The sequence below is a fragment of the Labeo rohita genome, chromosome 18, assembly GCF_022985175.1.
Source record: "Labeo rohita strain BAU-BD-2019 chromosome 18, IGBB_LRoh.1.0, whole genome shotgun sequence".
NCBI classification, from domain to species: domain Eukaryota; kingdom Metazoa; phylum Chordata; class Actinopteri; order Cypriniformes; family Cyprinidae; genus Labeo; species Labeo rohita.
Window position 1 is genome coordinate 6,117,056 of NC_066886.1, and position 21,258 is coordinate 6,138,313.

At 33.0% G+C, this 21,258-nt stretch overlaps 1 protein-coding gene across 1 annotated transcript in view; it reads left to right on the forward strand.

Moving 5' to 3' along the window:
* Nucleotides 1–13,589, forward strand: part of sema3ab (sema domain, immunoglobulin domain (Ig), short basic domain, secreted, (semaphorin) 3Ab) — a 53,716-nt gene extending 40,127 nt beyond the window's left edge. Inside the window, exons 11-17 of the mRNA XM_051135174.1 lie at nucleotides 82–301; nucleotides 392–483; nucleotides 696–737; nucleotides 3,035–3,192; nucleotides 5,471–5,538; nucleotides 8,761–8,906; nucleotides 10,365–13,589. Coding sequence (XP_050991131.1) covers nucleotides 82–301; nucleotides 392–483; nucleotides 696–737; nucleotides 3,035–3,192; nucleotides 5,471–5,538; nucleotides 8,761–8,906; nucleotides 10,365–10,835 — 1,197 coding nt within the window. The 3' untranslated portion in view covers nucleotides 10,836–13,589. The remainder of the gene's footprint in view (nucleotides 1–81; nucleotides 302–391; nucleotides 484–695; nucleotides 738–3,034; nucleotides 3,193–5,470; nucleotides 5,539–8,760; nucleotides 8,907–10,364) is intronic.
* Nucleotides 13,590–21,258: the final 7,669 nt, after the last annotated feature.

Sequence of the window (21,258 nt, forward strand, 5' to 3'; positions counted from 1 at the left end):
AGCCCTGGTGTAGATGCCTTTGTAAATTTTACTTTTCAATTGCTTGCTAGGATTTTAACATGTTCTCCTGAATGTTGACAGTGCCCCAGCAAAACGTTTGATGGTTTTGAGTCAACAAAGGACTTTCCTGATGACGTTATCACATTTGCCAGAAGCCATCCGGCCATGTACAACCCAGTGTTCCCTATCAACAACCGTCCAATCATAATCAAAACTGATGTTGACTATCAGTTCACTCAGATAGTGGTGGACAAGGTGGAGGCAGAGGATGGACAGTATGATGTCATGTTTATCGGCACCGGTGAATAGAATAAAGTTTTTAAATAATGTGATTTCTATGATATATTTAAGCTTATGCTTAATGTAAAACTCTGTTATTTTTCTACCATAGACATGGGCACAGTTCTTAAGGTAGTTTCCATCCCCAGAGGAACATGGCATGATCTTGAAGAAGTCCTGTTGGAAGAGATGACTGTGTTCAGAGTGGGTTTATAGAGCTTATTATACTGATTTATTCCTAATAGGTTCATTATTTGGATTGTTAACAAGAAAACGATTTACTGTACATTCTATTTACTGCACATTTTCCCACTAAAACCCAAAGGCATATTTTTTAGGTTTTATTATTTTTCCCCTTTTTCATTCTGAGAAATACTTTGTAATATAAAGTATTAAAAACACTTATTTTTTTACAGGAACCAACAGCTATTACTGCGATGGAACTCTCTACAAAGCAGGTTGGTATTATTAGAACTTGAAAAAACTGATCTCCTAATGCAATAAAGGTGGTGAAAGCAGCTCTTTATAAGTGGCAGCATTGAACATGATTCCATTAGGCAAGTCTGAGGAACATAATTGGTTTGTTAGGAGAAGGGCAGGGAAAAGAGCAAAATAGACCTAATACTTTATAGATCACAATGGTGTCACTCTAATACTTGTATATATATATATACAGTTGAGGTCAAAAGTTTACACCCCCCTTTCAAAATCTGCAAAATGTTAATTATTTTACCAAAATAAGAGGGATCATACAAAATGCATGTAATTGTTTATTGAGTACTGACCTGAATAAGATATTTCACATAAAAGATGTTTACATATAGTCCACGAAAGAAAATAATAGTTGAATGTATAAAAATGACCCCGTTTGAAAGATTACATCCCTTTGATTTTAAATACTGTGTTGTTACCTGAATGATCGACAGCTGTATTTTTTTTGTTTAGTGATAGTTGTTCATGACTCCCTTGTTTGTTCTGAACAGTTAAACTGCCTGCTGTTCTTCAGAAAAGTCGTTTAGGTCCCACAAATTCTTTGGTTTTTCAACATTTTTATGTATTCAAACCCTTTCCAACAATGACTGTATGATTTTGAAGTCCATCTTTTTACAGTGAGGACAACTGAGGGACTCATATGGAACTATTACAGAAGGTTCAAACGCTCACTGATGCTTCAGAAGGAAACACGATGCAATAGGGGCGGGGGGTGAAAACTTTTGAACAGAATGAAAATGTGTACATTTTTCTTATTTTGCCTAAATATCATATTTTTTTCATGTAGTACTGCCCTTCAGAAGCTACAGAAGCTACTTACATGTTTTCCAGAAAACAAAATAAGTTAAATTCACCCTTATCTTCAAATTCAAAAAGTTTTCACCCCCCGTATATGTAAACATATTTTATGTGAAATATCTTATTCAGGTCAGTACTAAATAAACATTAACATGTATTTTGTGTGATCCCTCTTATTTTGGTAAAATAATTACCATTTTGCAGATTCTAAAAGGGGGGTGTAAACTTTTGACCTCAAACTTTGGGGTCGCAAAGATTTTTTTCCCAAAGTTTTTTTAAATATTCAGCAAGAATACATTAAAATGATTAAAAACATAAATAATAATAATAATAATAATAAAAAAAAAATAAAATAAATAAATAAAAAAATATTTATTAATAATTAAAAATGATAAGTATTTGGAAATTTAAAATGTATACTTTTTTATTTTAAATAATCTTGAAAAATGCATCACTGTTTCCACAAAAATATCAAGCAGCATAACTGTTTTCAACATTGATAATGATAAGAAATATTTTTGAGCATCAAATCAGCATATTAAAATTTATTATTTATATTGAATATGATTAATGAAGGATCATGTGACACTGTAGACTAAAGTAATGCCTGCTAAAGTTTCAGCTTTGCCATCACAAGAATGAATAACATTTTAAAATATATTACAATAGAAACAGCTATTTTCAATTTTAATATTTCACAATGTTGCTTTTTTTACTGTATTTTTAAAAAGTTTAAATGTTAATATAAATAAAATTTAAACACAATAATTTAGCTTAACACATTTTAAGGCTAAAGCATTTTAGAATATTTTAAGCTGAATTATTTTAACCAGAAGTCCTGAAATCCTAAATTTAAATGCTAGCTTATTAATAAATCAGGATATTTCCTTAATGAATCACCTTTCACTCAATAACACCCAGTAAGTCTAAGAGGTCATCTCCACAGTGAAAAAGAGTGAACTGGTCAGCCAAGTTAGCACTGGGCATTTTGTGGGGAAATTGTCATGCCGCACTGCATTTTGTTGACAGAAGTGATATAGTCCAGCCAGATTTATCATGTACCAGAAAACCCAACACAGTTCTCACACTCAGACTGGGTTACACACACACGTTGCTTGGCCTCAAGCTACATTACGCAGATCAGGGGCTGCTGTCACAGTCACTCACGCAACACGGCAACATGAGGTACTGCCATTAGAGGCCACACATACACGCACACTGTCACACACACAACAGCTGGTTTTACACTCAGGACTGCAGCGTGAGCTCTCCGTTAGATGGTGTGAATAATCAAGCAGACACTGAGAGGTTATCTAAAGGGATATATAATTAAACAGCTGCATACAAGCCCTGAGAAAGTTCCCGTATCCTCAGTGAAACAGTCATTAACTAAGCTATCACACCATCAAAACTTTGCTATCATTGTTTTTAAGGAAGTCTCAATCTTTCTGCTTTATCTTTACAGCAACAGCTCTATCTCGGATCCGCCATTGGGGTTTCTCAGATGCCGCTGCATCGCTGTGACGTGTACGGGAAGGCCTGCGCTGAGTGCTGTCTGGCACGAGATCCTTACTGCGCCTGGGACGGCTCACAATGTTCCCGATACTTTCCAACTGCTAAGAGGTACGATGAGGAATGCAGAAACACTGCAAAGCTGAACTAAGATGAAGGAGATGCTCCATGAACTCCATGTGTTTTTTTCAAAATAGGCTTGTGAATTCCTTTGGGTTGACAGATTTTTTTGTACTTGAACTAGATAAGTTGATGGATTTAGAGTTTTTAGTTGGATCAGTGGAATAGTAATTTCAATGAGCGCTTTGTAAGAGCATTGCAATTTTTAGGCTGCATCTAATGCGCACTAATGTAACCTTAAATGAGTAGTTGACAGTGTTATTTTAGAAGTAATTATTTACTGTTATAATATTTATTAAGATTTTGAATGAGTTTTTATTTTTATATGTTCAGTTTTCACTGACACAAACAATTTTGTGTGCTTGTGTCTGATTAATTTATTAATTTATTTTAGTTTTAATTTTAGTACTTCAGCTTATTTGAAGTTAGTTGCCAAGGCAACATTTCTAATTTTTGTTCACATTCTTACATCTTTTTTTGCAAGTTTTGTTTAAATAAATTCAAATAAAATAAAAAGTTAATTAATATTTAATTTAATTTAATGTGCTTTTGTCTGATTTTTATTTTTAAGTTTAGCTTCTATTTATTTATTTATTTATTTATTTATTTATTTATTCTTTAGTTTTAATTTTAGTATTTCAGTTCCAAGACAACATTTGTAATTTTTGTTCACACTTTTACATTTTTTTTGTAAGTTTTAATTTAATTTAATTTAATTTAATTTAATTTAATTTATTGTTGTGCTTTTGTCTAGTTTTTATTTTTAGGTTTAGCTTCAACTTTCAGTTAACATTTCTTATTTTTGTTCACATTTTTACATCTTTTTTTGCAAGTTTTGTTTACATTAATTTAATTTAATTTCAATTCTATTATTTTTATTTAATTTGCTTTGTCTGATTTTTATTTTTAAGTTTAGCTTTAATTAATTAATTTATTTTCAATTCCAATTTTAGTACTTCAACTTATTTTATTTCAGTTAGCTGCCAAGGCAACATTTAAATTTTTTTTCTACATTTTTTGCAAGTTTAAATTCTGTTCAATTCAATTCAATTATGTGATTTTGTCTTGTATTTTTATTTGTATATTTAACTTCTAGTTTTAATTTTAGACAACATTTCTAATTTTTGTTCACATTTTTACATCTTCTTTTGTAAGCAAGTTTTGTTTACATTTAATATAATTATTTAATTTAATTAGATCTCAGCTTTAAATTGAGATTTTTTAAATATAATTTTAGTTAATTTAATTAATTAATTTAATTTCAGCTTTAAATTTACATAAAAAAAACTTTTTTGTTGTTGTTGTTAGTTTTAGTTAATTATTTATCAATAACAAAGCTCAAAAAATTCATCATTTACTCCCTCACATATTATTACAACCCTGTATGATTCTTCCATGGATCAAAAAAAGAGATTTTTAATATGATGTCTAAGCTGCTCTTTTCTATACATAATGAAAAATATGTTTCCTAAGACTCTCAAAATACAAAAACGTATATAAGAAGTACCAAAAAAATATTTTTATGACTTCTGCATTACAGTCCAAGTCTTCTTAAATGGAAGAAAGTCAGTTTTGGAACAGCATGATTGAAAAAGATTGAAATTTTTGGGTGAACTATCCCTTTAACGTCAGTTTCACAGTCATATACACCACTATTCAAAACTTTGAAAGCACTTTTCACAATGCTGTCGTTTCATTTTTTGAGTTCTTGACCTCATCTGAGATGTCCATCATAACCTTATTAGATTTCCCAGCTGTCCATTGTAGCACTTAGAAACACCACTATCATTTTCACTGTTTAAACTCATCTCCTTTGGGCTGTCAAAAGCAAACATACCCCTACTTAATACTTCATCTTCAATTTCAAAAACAAGAACAGGACAGGTCTCACTTTTACAATCCATGTCATGTTCCAGTAGCAAGTAATATGGTTCTCAGAGAGGTTCTTTGTGCGCTACTGGTGCTGAAAAGGCCTCACATATTGCCAGCATTATGGAGTTACCTCAAAGGTACATTCAGGACAAGATGTCTCAAGACATATGTTGCATGATATGTCTTTTCATAAAGGTAAAAGACTAAACAGCCCAAAGCTGAAACAGACTCCATTTCAGACACACATATGCTCATGTGGAGCTGTGTTAGATTTACTTTAAACATAATATAGTGAGAGCTTTTCTGCGAGACAGATGTGTGTAGGAGTGGATATGTGAAGTTCAGTGTGCTCACCTGCCCTTTCTAATTTTCTGCTATATGTGCTGTATGTTCGCAGGAGAACGAGGCGTCAGGATATAAGGAACGGAGACCCTCTGACTCAATGTTCAGATCTACAGCATCACGGTAATACCGTGCAATCACAAAAACATTTACTATATACAGAAACACACTGTTACTGTGGGTTAATGATAACAAATCTGTATCTATACAGTCCATATCTTTCTGCCAGGTCTATACTAGATAACTGGACTGATGCATACTAACGTTCAAAAGTTTGGAGATTGTTTTCAACAAGGATGCATTTAATTTAGCAAATGCAACAGTGAAGACATTTATAATGTTACAAAAGATTAATATTTCAAATAAAAAGTATCATGTTTTCCACAAAAATATTAAGTTGCACAACTGTTTTCAGTTTCAGTTCCTAATTTGATAATATTAGGAAATGTTATTTGAGCAGCAAATCAGCATATTAGAATGATTTCTGAAGGATCACGTGACACAAGACTGGAGTAGTGATGCTGAAAATTCAGCAATAAATGCAGCCTTGGTAAGCATAAAAGACTTCTTTCAAAAACATGAAAAAAATCGCACTGATCCCAAACTTTTGAATTGAAGTATACTAGTTAACTATATAGTAATTTTTACAAAAAGTCTTAATCGAAAGTGCCAAAACACCTATAACAGGAACAATCCTACTTCTGGTTGCCAGCGATACATAACCATGGTTTCTGCAGGTTTTATGAGGGTAAATTTAAGACATTTCTAAGACCTTTTTAAGACCAACTAAAGAAAATTTAAGGAAAAAAAAATTCAAAGGGAAAACAATACAGCAGTATGTTCCCCAAGTATAGTTCGAGTTTTACTTTCACTTTCAAATTAGCAGCAATTCGGCATCTAGCATTTGTTTGTTTTTGGTTAGTTTGAGTTTTCCCTCTTTTCCTCGCTTTCCTTCTGTAAAAGTGCCGTGCACATTTTACTTTCACTTTCAAATTAGTGGCAATTCGGTGTCAAGCAGTTGTTTGTTTTTAGTTTTCCCTCTTTTCTGCACTTTCCTTCGGTTTTAAGTAGCTTGTAAAAGTGTCCTGTGCATTTTACTTCCACTTTTAAATTAGCGGTATTAACGTAACAAACTTTTATTAACAAAACAAATAATAATACACCATGTTATATGCCTAATATAAAATAATAACTTCCACCGTTTAAATAGGTATACAAAACTGAAAATCAGTAAACACTATGTAACCAAATAAATAAGAAACTTAGAATGTTTACTAGCAAAACGAATAAGAAAGCTTGAAGCACAGCATACACCTTGCATGCCTAATATAAAAAAAAAAAAAAAAAAAAACATTTTAAATAAATAAAAATCAGCAAACACTGTGGAACCAAATAAATATAAAACTTCCACTATCACTTTAGATAAATGGCAGAAGTCAACAGGCTTTTCAAAATCCAAAATATTTTTGAAATAGGTGCTTTTGCATTTCATTTTGAATCTCTTCCGCCATAGTCTTGTCTTTCTCACCTCTCTCTTCTTGTCAGTCTGCTCGACTCACTTCACCTGATAAATGAAATCTGATCTGTAATGCAACTGTTGTTCGGCACACTGCATTGAGCAGCCACATTCAGTTTTAATTGTATTGTCTGTTCTCTAACTGAACTGAATGATTTTTATTACTATTAAAAAATCAAAATGACAAGTTTTTCTTTGGGTGACTGACAGATGAAGCAGCACATACCGCCATCTACTGCATATTGTTTGATGAATATTGAGCGGCCTAATCCACGTAGCACAGAAATTATGCTTCCGCTTCACTTTAAAATGAAACACATGAGGAAACAATCCCTCAAGTAAATGAATGCCATAATCATATGAATTTAAGACTTGCTGCTCTGATTTAATTCATGGAATAGCAATTTAAGACTTTTTAAGACTTTTTTAAGACCCGCTAAAACCCTGATAACACCTCTCTAACATATGTGACCATGGACCACAAAACCAGTCATAAGGGTCAGTTTTTTGAAAGAATTATAAATCATAAAAAAATAAATAAGCTTTCCATTGATCTTTGGTTTGCTAGGATATGATAATATTTGGCTGAGATGCAACTATTTGAAAATCTGGAGTCTGAGGGTGCAAAAAAATCACAATATTGAGAAAATCGCCTTTAAAGTTGTCCAAATGAAGCTCTTAGGAATGCATACTACTAATCAAAAATTAAGTTGATATATTTCACATATTTTATTGGTTTTTGAAGAGCATTTCTATCAAGCAGTCTTTATTCTAAAATTTGTAACCTAACTTAGCACTAAAAATGAAAGAGAATTTGATTTATTAATAGAAATGGTTGCTCCAAGACCAAGAATGTTGTTGATCAAACTTGTAGATCTTACTACTTGACTCTTGTTACTACTTGTTAATTTTTTTGACTTCATGATAACACGCTAGCAGGAAAGCAGTGACGGCGTCACACTTTCCTCAATGTCTCTTCATAAAATAAAATTCAGGATGTGCGGGGAAACTAAAGTACATGACAGGTTAGTGTTAAATTAAAGCTTTTGAAATGAAACACAGCCTAAAAAGGTCATTCCGCTATGTTAATGACATATTTAACTGCTGAGAAACTGTTTCACAGCTGTTGCAAAAATACAGGCTCCAGAACACGCACTTACCCACATCCATGTTATTTGATCATAAAAACAGTAATATTGTAAAATATTATTACAGTTTTAAATAACTGGTTTCTATTTGAATATATTTTAGTGTTTAATTTATTCCTGTGATGCAAAGCTGAATTTTCAGCATAATTACTCCAGGCTCTAGTGTCCCATGATCCTTCAGAAATCATTCTAATATTCTGATTTGGTGCTTAAATATTTATTATCAATGTTGAAAAGTATCTATTTAAAAAATCTAACTGACCACAAACTTTTAAAATGATAGTGTACATCATATGATCATATTCATTGGGACCACACACAGCTTTCCTGTGTCGGACACACCTCATTACAGGGGCACCGCTAACCCACAGCACTACGCTCTGACGTTTCATAGCTCAGACTTAAAAGGACAGCAGAGGAAAATGAAAGACTGAGAAATAGATGGCGCTTAACACAACAAGTGATTTCTTTTTTCGTCTCTTTTGGCCTTGGATCCCTATAGGCCTGAAACATGCTGAGAGACACACAGCTGTGATATAGACATGCTGGGTGTGACTTTACTAGTGTGACAGCATATGGTCTGAACTATCAGTTTGTATTCTCACTGCTGGATGTCCTGTCTGTCTGTATCAGAATCAAGATTTCTCACTTGTTTCTTTGTTTCTCTGTCTATTTGAGCAGATGAGGCAGACGGAGAAAGAGGTTTGCTGGATAAGACAGTGTACGGGGTTGAAAACAGCAGCTCTTTTCTGGAGTGCAGTCCTAAATCCCAGCGTGCCCTTACTTATTGGCAGTTTCAAAGACATGGAGAGGACCGCAAACAAGAGGTACGTTCTGTTATGTATACAGTGGAGGCCAAAAGACCACTGGTTATCAGCAGAACAAGTAAAAAGTTCAAAAGTCAATTGAAAAAATAACATGATTTTACATTTTTTTGTATTTGTTTATCCCTGTTTTACTGAAATGACAGCACTGATTTGAGTTGCTTGAACCTCAGGCTGCTCCGATCTGATGATTATGATGTCCAGCATGATTCGATAATGATCCAAAAAGCACTGATGTGCTAAAAAAAAAAATAATAAAATAATGGTGAAAAAAAAACAAACATCTGACCTCCTACAGGGGCTCAGATGACCAGTGTTACTTATGTTTTTATTTGATTGACTTAGAAATAGTATCTTAAATATTTTCTAACTAATGTTAAGGCATTTATTTATTTATTTATTTTTTTTTCATTCATTTATTTAAATTTAGATATTTTTTATTAATTTTTTGGTTTATTTGATTCACCCTGATACTATAAAATAATTAATGAATTGCATTATATAAATTCATAATTGTATTTAAAGGATCACACAAAACATGCTAAATAAATTTATTTAAATATACATAAATATACATTATGTGTCAAATGTTGTGAAGTTTTGAAAAAAAGTCCAGAAGTTTTTTCCAGATTCATATGTTGTAATAGTAAAATATGATATTGAATTAAATTATGAAATTTGTTGATTAACATGCTGTCACAAATGTTGACTTTTTAAATCAGTGTCTGGTATGGATCACAAAAAAAAAAAACTCTAAAAAACACACTACCGTTCAAAAGGTTGGGATCAGTAAGATTTTTACTAAGTCTCTTATGCTCATCAAAGCTGTATTTATTTGATCAAAAATACAGAAAAAAACAGTAATATTGTGAAATATTATTGCAATTTCTAATATTGGTTTCCTATTTAAATATACTTTAAAATATAATTTATTTCTGTGATGCAGCGCTGAATTTTCAGCATCATTACTCCAGTCTTCAGTGTCACATGATCGTTCAGAAATCATCTTTTACACTTATTATTTATCTTAGAATCCTGAAAAAAGTATCACATGTCCTAAAAAATATTAGGCAACACAACTGTTTCAACACTGATTATAAATCAGCATATTAAAATAATTTCTCGATCTTGTGACATTAAATACTGGAGTAATGATGCTGAAAATTCACCTTTGCTACACGGGAATAAATTATATTTTAAAGTATATTAAAATAGAAAACTGTTATTTTAAATTGCAAGAATATTTCATAAAATTATTTTTTTCTGTATTTTTGATCAAATAAATGCAGCCTTGATGAGCATAAGAAAAACATTAACATCTTTAAAAAACATTACAAATCTCAAACTTTTGAACGGCAGTGTAAATTTGAAAATTGGAAAATGGAAATGCTGAAATTTATGCTGTCGATGTTTATAGCACTATAGCATGTGATTTTATCTGCATGTCTACCTGTTTTTTAGATAAAGTCAGATGAGCGGGTATTAGGCACAGAACAGGGTCTGTTGATCAGAACCCTCCATCAGAAAGACTCGGGTGTCTATTACTGCCACGCTGTCGAACACGGCTTCATCCAGACCCTCCTCCGCCTAACGCTCAACATCATTCCCACCGAAAACCTGGATGACCTCCTGCACCGAGACACGCCCGACAGCAACGACCCGGCCAACGGCAAGATGTGGTACCGCGACTTCCTGTCCCTCATCAACCCGCCGAGCCCAAACAGCGTTGACCAGCTCTGCGAGCAGGTTTGGAAAAGAGAACGGAAACAGCGTAGACAGAAAGCCAATCTGCTGCATGCCAGCCAATCGCACGGCAGCCAGCTCATCCACTCCAGCCAATCACACACCAGCAAGTGGAAGCTGCTACAGGAAAACAAGAAAGGACGCAATCGCAGGACCCACGAGATGCAGCGGGCGCCCCGCAGCGTGTGATATGGACACCAAATACAAACGGATAAGAAAATCCAACAGACTTCTACTGAGACTAGAGATGGGAAGAGCGGAAAATGCACTTCCTGTAGTGTGCAAGAGAGCAAGAGATTTACTTATGAACCAGAGCACATCTTCATTCACACGTATTGAGACTCGTAACTCTGAGAGAACGTAACAGGACACACAGATACTGAAATACCTGTAAATATGACATAAATACAAAATTATACTGTGAGACAGGTTTCAGTCTGTATAAAAACCTTGTTTCATTTTATGAGGGACAAAACATGGATGCTTAAAGACAACTGTTTATCCTCCATTTAGCTGAAGCACAATCCCAGTGCGTTCTGGGTAATGAACTTGTCAGTAATATTATGTGTATAGAGTGTGTTGACCTTAACATATACTGTATATCTTTGTATCAGAATGGTAGGCCCTTTTGTTTATGTACGTATCCATTGATTAGGTATTGTTGTTTAGGGATTTATTTTCTTTCTTTACCCCCTTGTTCTATCTTCCTCTTTGTGTTTTCTATTTTCATCCGCTGCAAAAGCAGCGCCTCAGCAAATCCATTAATGGAACTGTGTTGTTCCTCTGAATAAGCTCTTCCTGACAAGAAAAAAATAAGTAAAAACTTTTCTGCTATTTTTTTTAGATTAATATTTAATTTTGTACTGTGCCAGAGTATATCTAAAATATTACATAATAGATTTATTTTATTATTAGTTGTCCTCATTGTAAACCACTGCACCGTGAGGGTAAACAAGCCCTCTTCACTAACTTTTTCCTCCTCAGTTAAGTTATTTGTTGACATGATTTCATCCGTTCACATTCACGTTTATATAAAAGCATTGTGGTTGAGTATATGAAATATGGTGGCATTTATTGCCATATGTTCATTTTTGTCATTTTGTCACACATACTTGGGGAAATACTGGCTTTCACTACATGTACAAAAACAGAATTTATGAAAAACCAATTCACACTACCACTATGGAGAGTATATGAGTGTTTTCAGCTTATGTTTATGGCATAACATTATTATTATTGATGGCCTGCTATCTAACTGCTAAAAAAGGAGTTTAGATTTTAATTTGTGGTTTTTAAAAGCCCCACTTTTTATGTAACATTCAAGCCCATATTTGAAGTCAACATGGAATTATAGAATGTTTGGATCCCATTTTGCTACTATAAAGTGACTTCTAAGTGATTATAATTAATAATTCTAAGAATTAATAATTGTGTACATTTTATTCCATTAGGAACTGATTGGATTTTGAAAACTGAATACACAGACTAGAAAAAAAAAAAAAAAAAATCAAATATTCATTCTGTACTTCAAAAGTTATTTGAAAGAAAAATGTTTGTTTTCATAATCTCTCATTCTCTCAAATTTAATAACAAAATGTGGCTTCATCTCTCAGATAAAATTTCCATGTCACAAAAGCTGCATAAATGTCATATATATATAGAGAGAGAGAGAGAGAGAGAGAGAGAGATTTAAAATTTAGATTTATACTTAATAATACAATATTTATACAATAAATATGCTTAACACTGATGTATGGTTTGTTAGTATTGGACAATACTTTGCTGAAATACAACTATTTGAAAATCTGGAATGTGAGGGTGCAAAAAAATCAAAATATTGAGAAAATTTATAATATTAATATTGAGAAAATTGAGGAAATTAATATTGAGAAAATTTAGGAAATTTACAAAAAATCTTCATGGAACATGGTCTTATATATGATTTTTGGCACAAAAGAAAAATCGATACTTTTGACACATGCAATGTACTGTTGTTATTGCTACAAATATGCCCGTGCTTCTTAAGACCGGTTTTTAAGGGTCACATTTATATACATTATATGTGTGTCTCAGAGAATTTCGATGAGAGTTTATGAAAACAAGACATTTCTTTTCCTTGAAATAACAGACTTGATCATGCTCAATCATGAATCATGCACAATAAGACCAAAACTTATTAAGAAAGTAAATGGGATTGATTTTTTGTTGACTTTAAATATGAGAGGGCAAGGGAGGACAAATTTACAACTGTTATATAATATACCAAGCTTGTCCCTTGGCTGAGGAAAGGACAGCTGTGACTGGAACTGCTAGGATCAGGGACAGAACACAGCTGAGACTGCACTTACAGACTCCTTGAGAAGTCTTACTTTCACCCCTCTCGTTGAATTAGTTGTCTGAATATGTTATTTTTGTCCCATCTTTTTGAGGCCACACACGCTCACACCAACAGCACACATATATCTGAATGTAGCTGTGAACATATAGACTATTTATGAAAAAATGGTCCAAAATATATGCCACTGTGTACAAACTGCATGTGAATTTACAGCACCACTCATTTCTATACTCGTTTACAGTAGCTGCTCTTGTTAATGAGTGATTTGTCTGGCGTTGGATTCCAGGTGGTGCTTAAAAATATTCTGCTAATAATAACAGATGGTGTTATCAACGGGCATAATTTCTGCCTGATGAATTCTCTCCCTTTGTAGCTAAATGTATAACCAACAGGCAACCGCTGTAAATGAAAGGATTTCGAATGCAAAACTCAACAGTATGAACTTGGAATGGACTTTGGGCAGAAAAGGACACCTGCCTTGCTTTGACTTTTCACAGGGACTGGAAACGAGGGACAAAGACATGAAAATGCTGCTGTAAATTATTCATTTTTGGCATGCATTCTGCTGTTCAAATAAATGTCTCTTCTAAAGAACCTGTTTCAGAGGGCTGGACCGCTGGCTGCGTTCTTGTTTCTGATTGCCTTGGCAGTGCCGTCGTGTTTTAGGTCCTCTGGCCGCTGCAGCTGCATGGGTCCAGGGAAAAATTCTCCCTGTCTTCTCTTATTAGGCTTTCCTCTCGTGCTGGAGTTCAGTGGGTTCTCAAGCATGAAACTCATGATACTGCTGAGAAAAGCAAAAGCTTAATGTTCAGGGTGAAATTACTGACACACTAATTCATGTAGAACAGAACAGTGTCATCTAATGATATATGGTGAAGCTGAGCAACGATTTTATCTATCTATCTATCATACATCTATCTATCTGTCTACCCCTTTATAAAGTATAAAGAACTATAACTGAAGGAAATTCTAGGTCTAATTCTAGCTGGGAAGTACTCGTTTTGAACTGTTTGTAAATATTTTAAAATATACAGACATTCACAAGTATGTCGCAACACGTTTCATGTCACCTCACATTCAGTTAGGAATTAACGTTACATGATGCCATATTTTCGACGGCAAAAATTGAGTAAAAAAGTTCAGTAGTTTGTTTTGCTATATATTATATTGGATATTAACAATTATACTAACATTTGTATGGTAAAACTATTATTAAATGTTCTGATACTATTATCTTACCCCGCTCTTTATCGACGCTAAACCTGAGGCTGCCCGCTGGCAGTTGCTCTGTGAACGGTAAACCCCGCCTACTCTGATTTGATTGGCCACCTCAGTCGTTTTGACATTGACGAGCGTTGTTGTATTGAGCAGCCTAAAATGTTTTACAAATCCCTGCGTAAAATGACGACGACGTTTTAGTGCCACGTTAACAAAAAAATATTTAAGAGTACGAGATTAAAGTCATAATATTACAAGATATAAAGATAGAAATATTACGAGAATAAAGTCGAAATATTATGGAAAATAAATATTATGAAAATAAAGTCGAAATACTACGCGAATAAGTCGAAATATTACGAGAATAAAATCAAACTACTTCGAGAATAAAATCGAAATATTACAAGAATAAAGTCGAATTATTACAAGAATAAAGCCAAAATATTTCAAGAATAAAATCGAAATATTACAAGAATAAAGTCGAAATATTACGAGAATAAAGTCGAAATATTTCGAGAATAAAATCTAAATATTACAAGAATAAAGTCGAAATATTACGAGAATAAAGTCAAAATATTACAAGAATAAAATCTAAATATTACAAGAATAAAGTCAAAATATTTCGAGAATAAAATCGAAATTTTACAAGAATAAAGTCAAAATATTTATTACAAGAATAAAGTCGAAATATTACAAGAATAAAATCGGAAATTTTACAAGAATAAAGTCGAAATATTACGAGAATAAAGTCAAAATATTACGAGAATAAAGTCAAAATATTTATTACAAGAATAAAGTCGAAATATTACAAGAATAAAGTCGAAATATTACGAGAATAAAGTCGAAATATTACGAGAATAAAGTCAAAATATTTATTACAAGAATAAAGTCGAAATATTACGAGAATAAAGTCGAAATATTTCGAGAATAAAATCTAAATATTACAAGAATAAAGTCGAAATATTACGAGAATAAAGTCAAAATATTACAAGAATAAAATCTAAATATTTCAAGAATAAAGTCAAAATATTTCGAGAATAAAATCGGAATTTTACAAGAATAAAGTCGAAATATTACGAGAATAAAGTCGAAATATTACGAGAATAAAGTCAAAATATTTATTACAAGAATAAAGTCAAAATATTTCGAGAATAAAATCGAAATATTACAAGAATAAAGTCAAAATATTTCGAGAATAAAATCGGAATATTACAAGAACAAAGTCGAAATATTACGAGAATAAAGTCGAAATATTACAAGAATAAAGTCAAAATATTTATTACATGAATAAAGTCAAAATATTTCGAGAATAAAATCGGAATATTACAAGAACAAAGTCGAAATATTACGAGAATAAAGTCGAAATATTTCGAGAATAAAGTCAAAATATTTCGAGAATAAAATCGAAATATTACAAAAATAAAGTCGAAATACTACGAGAATAAAGTCGAAATATTTCGAGAATAAAGTAAAAATATTTCGAGAATAAAATCGAAATATTACAAGAATAAAGTCGAAATACTACGAGAATAAAGTCGAAATATTACGAGAATAAAGCCAAAATATTTATTACAAGAATAAAGTCAAAATATTTCGAGAATAAAATCGGAATATTACAAGAATAAAGTCGAAATATTTCGAGAACAAAGTCGAAATGTTTCCAGAATTAAAGTTATAATGTTTTGAGAGTCTGTATTGCGCATGCAAATGGCCTGGATTTGAGAGCACAGGGAGAAGTTGCCAGTCAACCGGGATTTATTAATATTTAATATTTATTTCCGTCCGAGCTGACGCATCATCTTACTGAGATGAGGAACAGTCAATTTTAAGGATCGCGGAAACAGCTTAATATCAAGAATATGATGTTTATTAACTACAATGCCATCGTAACTTAACATGAAATAAATGTATTTTAAATAAATTATGGCGGCATTTTAAAAAAACTGGGGCTATTAGCCCCTTTATTTATTTATTATTTTTTTTTTTTAATTCAGCTACGTCACGCTGTGACGTATCGACCTGCTGTTGGTCACACATTTTCACGTGATGCGAATCCTAAGGTCAGAGTTCGCCAAACTTGAACTTCGGGAACGCGGCGAAACGCCAAACCTCACGTGCTTGTTTTGTGAATGGAAGATTGTGAAGAAGACAAGAAAGAAAGACGCCAGACTCGCTGCAAACGAGCGATTAAGCGATGCGGCTGCTACCATGAGTAACGTTACAGAAAGCGATGTGCCGCGATATGGTTTGATACCGCGACCGAGTGTGAGTGCCCAGCAACTCACGGATTCGGATTCGCGGATAAGATGGAAGAAGGCCAACCGCTCCTGTCGTGTGGTACGTGAAAAACTGGAAACAACAACAGCCGCAGTAATGGTTAAGGTTAAGCCAGGATTAAGTCATACCTCAAATAGGACGTTTAAGTATTTTTTATAAACGTGCCTTAGAAAAAACGTTACTGGTGGGCGTCTTGATACCAAACAATGCCACTGATATTTTTTAAGAGATGCCAGTGCAAGTTTCTTTCAGTTAAAACAGCCTACACATGCTTTTTTATGTTTTATGCCTTGTCTGTGAATCCTAGGGACAGAGTAGCAAATAATAGATTATTTACGCTAGAAATGAATTAATTTAAAATAACACAGCAACAATAACAAAACAGAAAAATAATTAAGATGTGAGTTTAAAATAATACAATGGAATACACAATCAAATAATTAGTTAAGATGATCCGTTAAATAACAATAATGTAATATAAAATAACATAATAATAATAATAGAATATATAATAGCATGAAAATAACTATAATTATTATATTATACAATAAATACAATATAAATTAACACAAAGTAAGGATAATAATAAACCCATGATAGAATATGTATGAATATAGAAAATAAAAAAGCTAGTTACAAAAAAAATAAAAATAAATTGCCTACTGGCCAACAATGTCGTCGCATCGCAGCTTCTCTTATCACAGAGCTTGATGAAGCACCTCAGTGGGTGATGGATTGGCCTCTGTAGTCAACTTCTTGCGGGACTGCTGTCTTGACTCTTTCACCTGAAGCACTCTTACCATAGCGAGACGCTGCTTTAGATTCTTGCGCTGACAGTGCGGAATAATAGTGAGGCATCGCTCGGTGGGTGACGGATGGTATCAGACAGCTTCTCGCGAGATTGTTGACTACAAAAAATTGCACTGACATACTTAAAGAAATGCCAGTGCAAGGTTCTTTCAGTTAAAAACAGCCTAGACATGTATTTTTATCTTATGCCTTGTCTGTGAAACCGGGCGATAGAGTAGCAAATGATAACAATAATAGATATTTATTATAAAAAATGAATTTAAAGTACACAGCAACAATAATATAGATAAATAATTAGGATATGAATTTAAAATAATATTAATAATACAATTAATAATATTAAATATATATATAAAAAAATAGTTAAGATGATCTTTAAAATAATACCAATAATACAATGTAGAGTAGCTAATAATAATAGATTATAATAATATTATTCATATAACATGAAAATAACTATATTGATAATATGCAATAATAACAATATAAATTAACACAAAAAAAGAACAATAGAATATATATGAATATAGAAAATAAAAAATACTAAAAATGCTAGTATTGCAGCTTCTCTTATCACAGAGCTTGATGAACTACCTCACTGGGTGATGCATTGGCCTTTGTAGTCAACTTCCTGCGGGATGGCTGTCTTGAATGGCGGTGGATAAAGTTGGGTGGTGAGTGCTGTCCCATCACACCATATCTATGGGAATGACCCACGGCGTCAGGTGGTGTGACACGCTCACTGACCCGTCTTTCACCTGAAGCACTCTTACCATAGCGAGACGCTGCTTTAAATTCTTGCACTGACAGTGCGAATCGATAGTGAGGCATCGCTCGGTGGGTGACGGATGGTGTCAAAGACGGCTACTCATGAGATTGTTGACTACAAAAATAATAAGAATATATTTGCAAAGAAGCAGCTAAGCGATGCGACGACTACCAGTCAGGGTACAAAAAATGATCCATTTTTGATAGAACTGAACACCACAGAAAATAGAAGAAGAAACAGAAGAATATTAGTACAAAAAAAAAGAGAAAAGTCATAATTGTGAGATATAAACTCAATTCTGAGAAGTCTTTTTTCCTTTTTTTGTGTCAAAACTGTAGGATAAGGCACAATAACCTCTTAACTTATTAAGTGAAGGAAATTGGCTTCCATAGAAATGAGCATAGCATAACATAACTAAAACATTAAACTTGCAGATGTATATAGATATATATATATATATTTTTTTCAATATTTCAAAAAAACAAAAACAAAAAAAAAAACAACACAACACAACAACACTGGCTGATAACTAATGGCATCAGTATATTGTGCTTCCCTAATAAATGGCACAGAACAAAGAACACCAGAGCACCAAACATCTCCAGGACAGCAGGTACATTATTTTTTCCCCTCATATTATAGAAATTTAAATTTACTTCTTCTTATTCACCTATATATCGGCTATTAGCTTCCAAATATGAAGAGTTACCATATTGGCCAAAATTTCCATATCGGTGCATCCCTTTATTATCCTATATATATATCTATCTCTACTATCACTTTTTATCCATTTAACACATCCTTGCTGAGTAAAAGTATTAATTTCTTGGGAGAAAAGGGGGAGGGGCGGTGACTTTTTTTCCTCAAAATTGCAAGTTTATATTTAATAATTTTGACTTAACTCCTGATTGTCTGTTATAAAGTCAGAATTGAAAGAAATAAACTTGTAATTCTGGGAAAAAGTTATAATTGTAAGATATAAACTGGCAATTTTTAGAGAGTTTTTATCTTGCAGTTTTTTCTCTTTTTTTTGCATAATTTGCCTTTTTTATTTTTTATTTTTTTAAAGAAGATATAAACTCACAATTGCAAGTTATGAAGTCCAATTTTGAGGGGGGAAAAGACTTGAGAGTTAAGTTCATATCTCACAATTATGGCCCATTATATAAAAGTACTTGTTTCATGTTTGCAGATTACTTTGTTTCATCTTTGGGAAGTTGATGTTAAGGCTCATCCATTACCACAACACATTGCTTTGATATGAATGTTTAAGATCTGCTTTGACATCGGTTCCATTTGAGATCCAGTGTGAATACAGTAAATTGTATTTCTGTAAGTACAGCAGTATTCACCTGCCTGGAATTCTGACCGGACAAAAGATGCTTCTGTCATACCACGTTGCAATAAAATTTCATTCGATAGATGGGAATGCATAACTGAAATAGTGTTTTCTTCAGTTTTATATATACACAACAGCCTTTGCAGTTTCCTTCCATAGCAAAAAGTGTAATGTATAGCTGAAGCTCCAAAGCATGCTTGAATACAGGTTAGCTATGCCATCTTGACTGTAAGCATCAGTGTGTTATGAAACATGTCAGAGTACAATTAATATAGCTAAGGGTGTGCTATAGCAGTTATTAGGATAAAAAAAAATCTTTTATGGCCATTCTGATAAACTAAACTTGGGGATATCCTTTGCTATTAAGCTACCGCATTAAAAAACAAATCAGAATGCTTTGGCAACCTTGCAGCAACACCCTATGGCTTAGTATCAGGTTTTTGCTTGGACACTGGTGAAGCACCACTCACATTTTTTCAAACTGTGAGGATCTAGTTTTGGTTCTTATAAATCAAACAAAAGACATGGCTGCCATCTAGTGGTAGTTACTGTACTTACAGGTTTAAAAATCCAGAGCTTGCCACGAAGTTGATTTACCACAAGGCCATCACAGCTAAATGACTCTATAAACACATTTATAGCATTCTGTAAATCTGGTTATACTCAGCTCAGCTGTTAGAAATGTGAGGATACGATTCATGTTTGTAGGTGAGGGAAAAAAAATGAACGTTATCAAAACGTAGTGTTTCTATTGTTTTTACGTATGGACTTTTGAACTCCCTCACGCTTTAAGGTGACGGCTGGTCATGCATAGTGTCTAGAGGTCAGAGGTCGTCCTGATTACCCCACAGACTGCTCTGTGGGCACAGATGTGCGTCGTAAATGTCCATGTCTATGAACGAGTGCATTAGTGGTCGTGTGATGAATGAACTGGGCAGGATTCCATGGTGCAGACCATTGACACTGCAGAATATATGCCCAGAGCGCAGTCATTTGAAGTTTTCACCTTTGGGAGTGCTTCAAACCAAATGAGCCTGTGTTCCATGATGTGTTGAGGCATGTGTTTTGCGTGCACTGTGAAATGTGTGTGTGTGTGTGTGAGACACTTAATCGAGAAGGCCATACAGCTTTAGACAGATGTGTAGTATTATAGAAGCCCTAGTAGGTTTATAGTATAGAACTAAAGTACCTGTCTGTACTATCACTATAAACAAAACAAACTATTAATACTGTCTTATTAATTTGGTTAACTTTATTAAGCTCAGAAAAACAGGATGCCAAAATGTTTACCAGCTGGATGCCCTCTGCGTCGTCACCTTCCTAACACATGCTGGCTGTAAGTATATATTTTCTATTTAGATAGGTGGTTAAGTGTCTGTTTTTTTTATTATTTATTTCCTTTATGCTAAGAAGGCATTTTATACTACTGTATGTCATGATATTATTGTTATTGTAGGTATTCTGGCCATTTATTTACCAAGAGTTCAACTGAATGCAATATTGTGTTGCCTAATTACTCTATGCTGCTCTCTTGAGGGATTCTTGGAAGTACAGTTGCATGCTCAAATGTCATCAATTGTGCAAAGAAGTTATGTGTTTGTGTTTTACTGTGCCAAAATGCATTGGTTTGCTGTGTTTAAGTATAATATATAGTTATATTAATACGTGGTTTTATAAGATTTCATTTGTGCCATTTATTAGGGAAGCACAATATACTGATGCCATTAGTTATCAGCCAGTGTTGTTGTGTTGTGTTGTTTTTTTTTTGTTTTTGTTTTTTTGAAATATTGAAAAAAATATATATATATATCTATATACATCTGCAAGTTTAATGTTTTAGTTATGTTATGCTATGCTCATT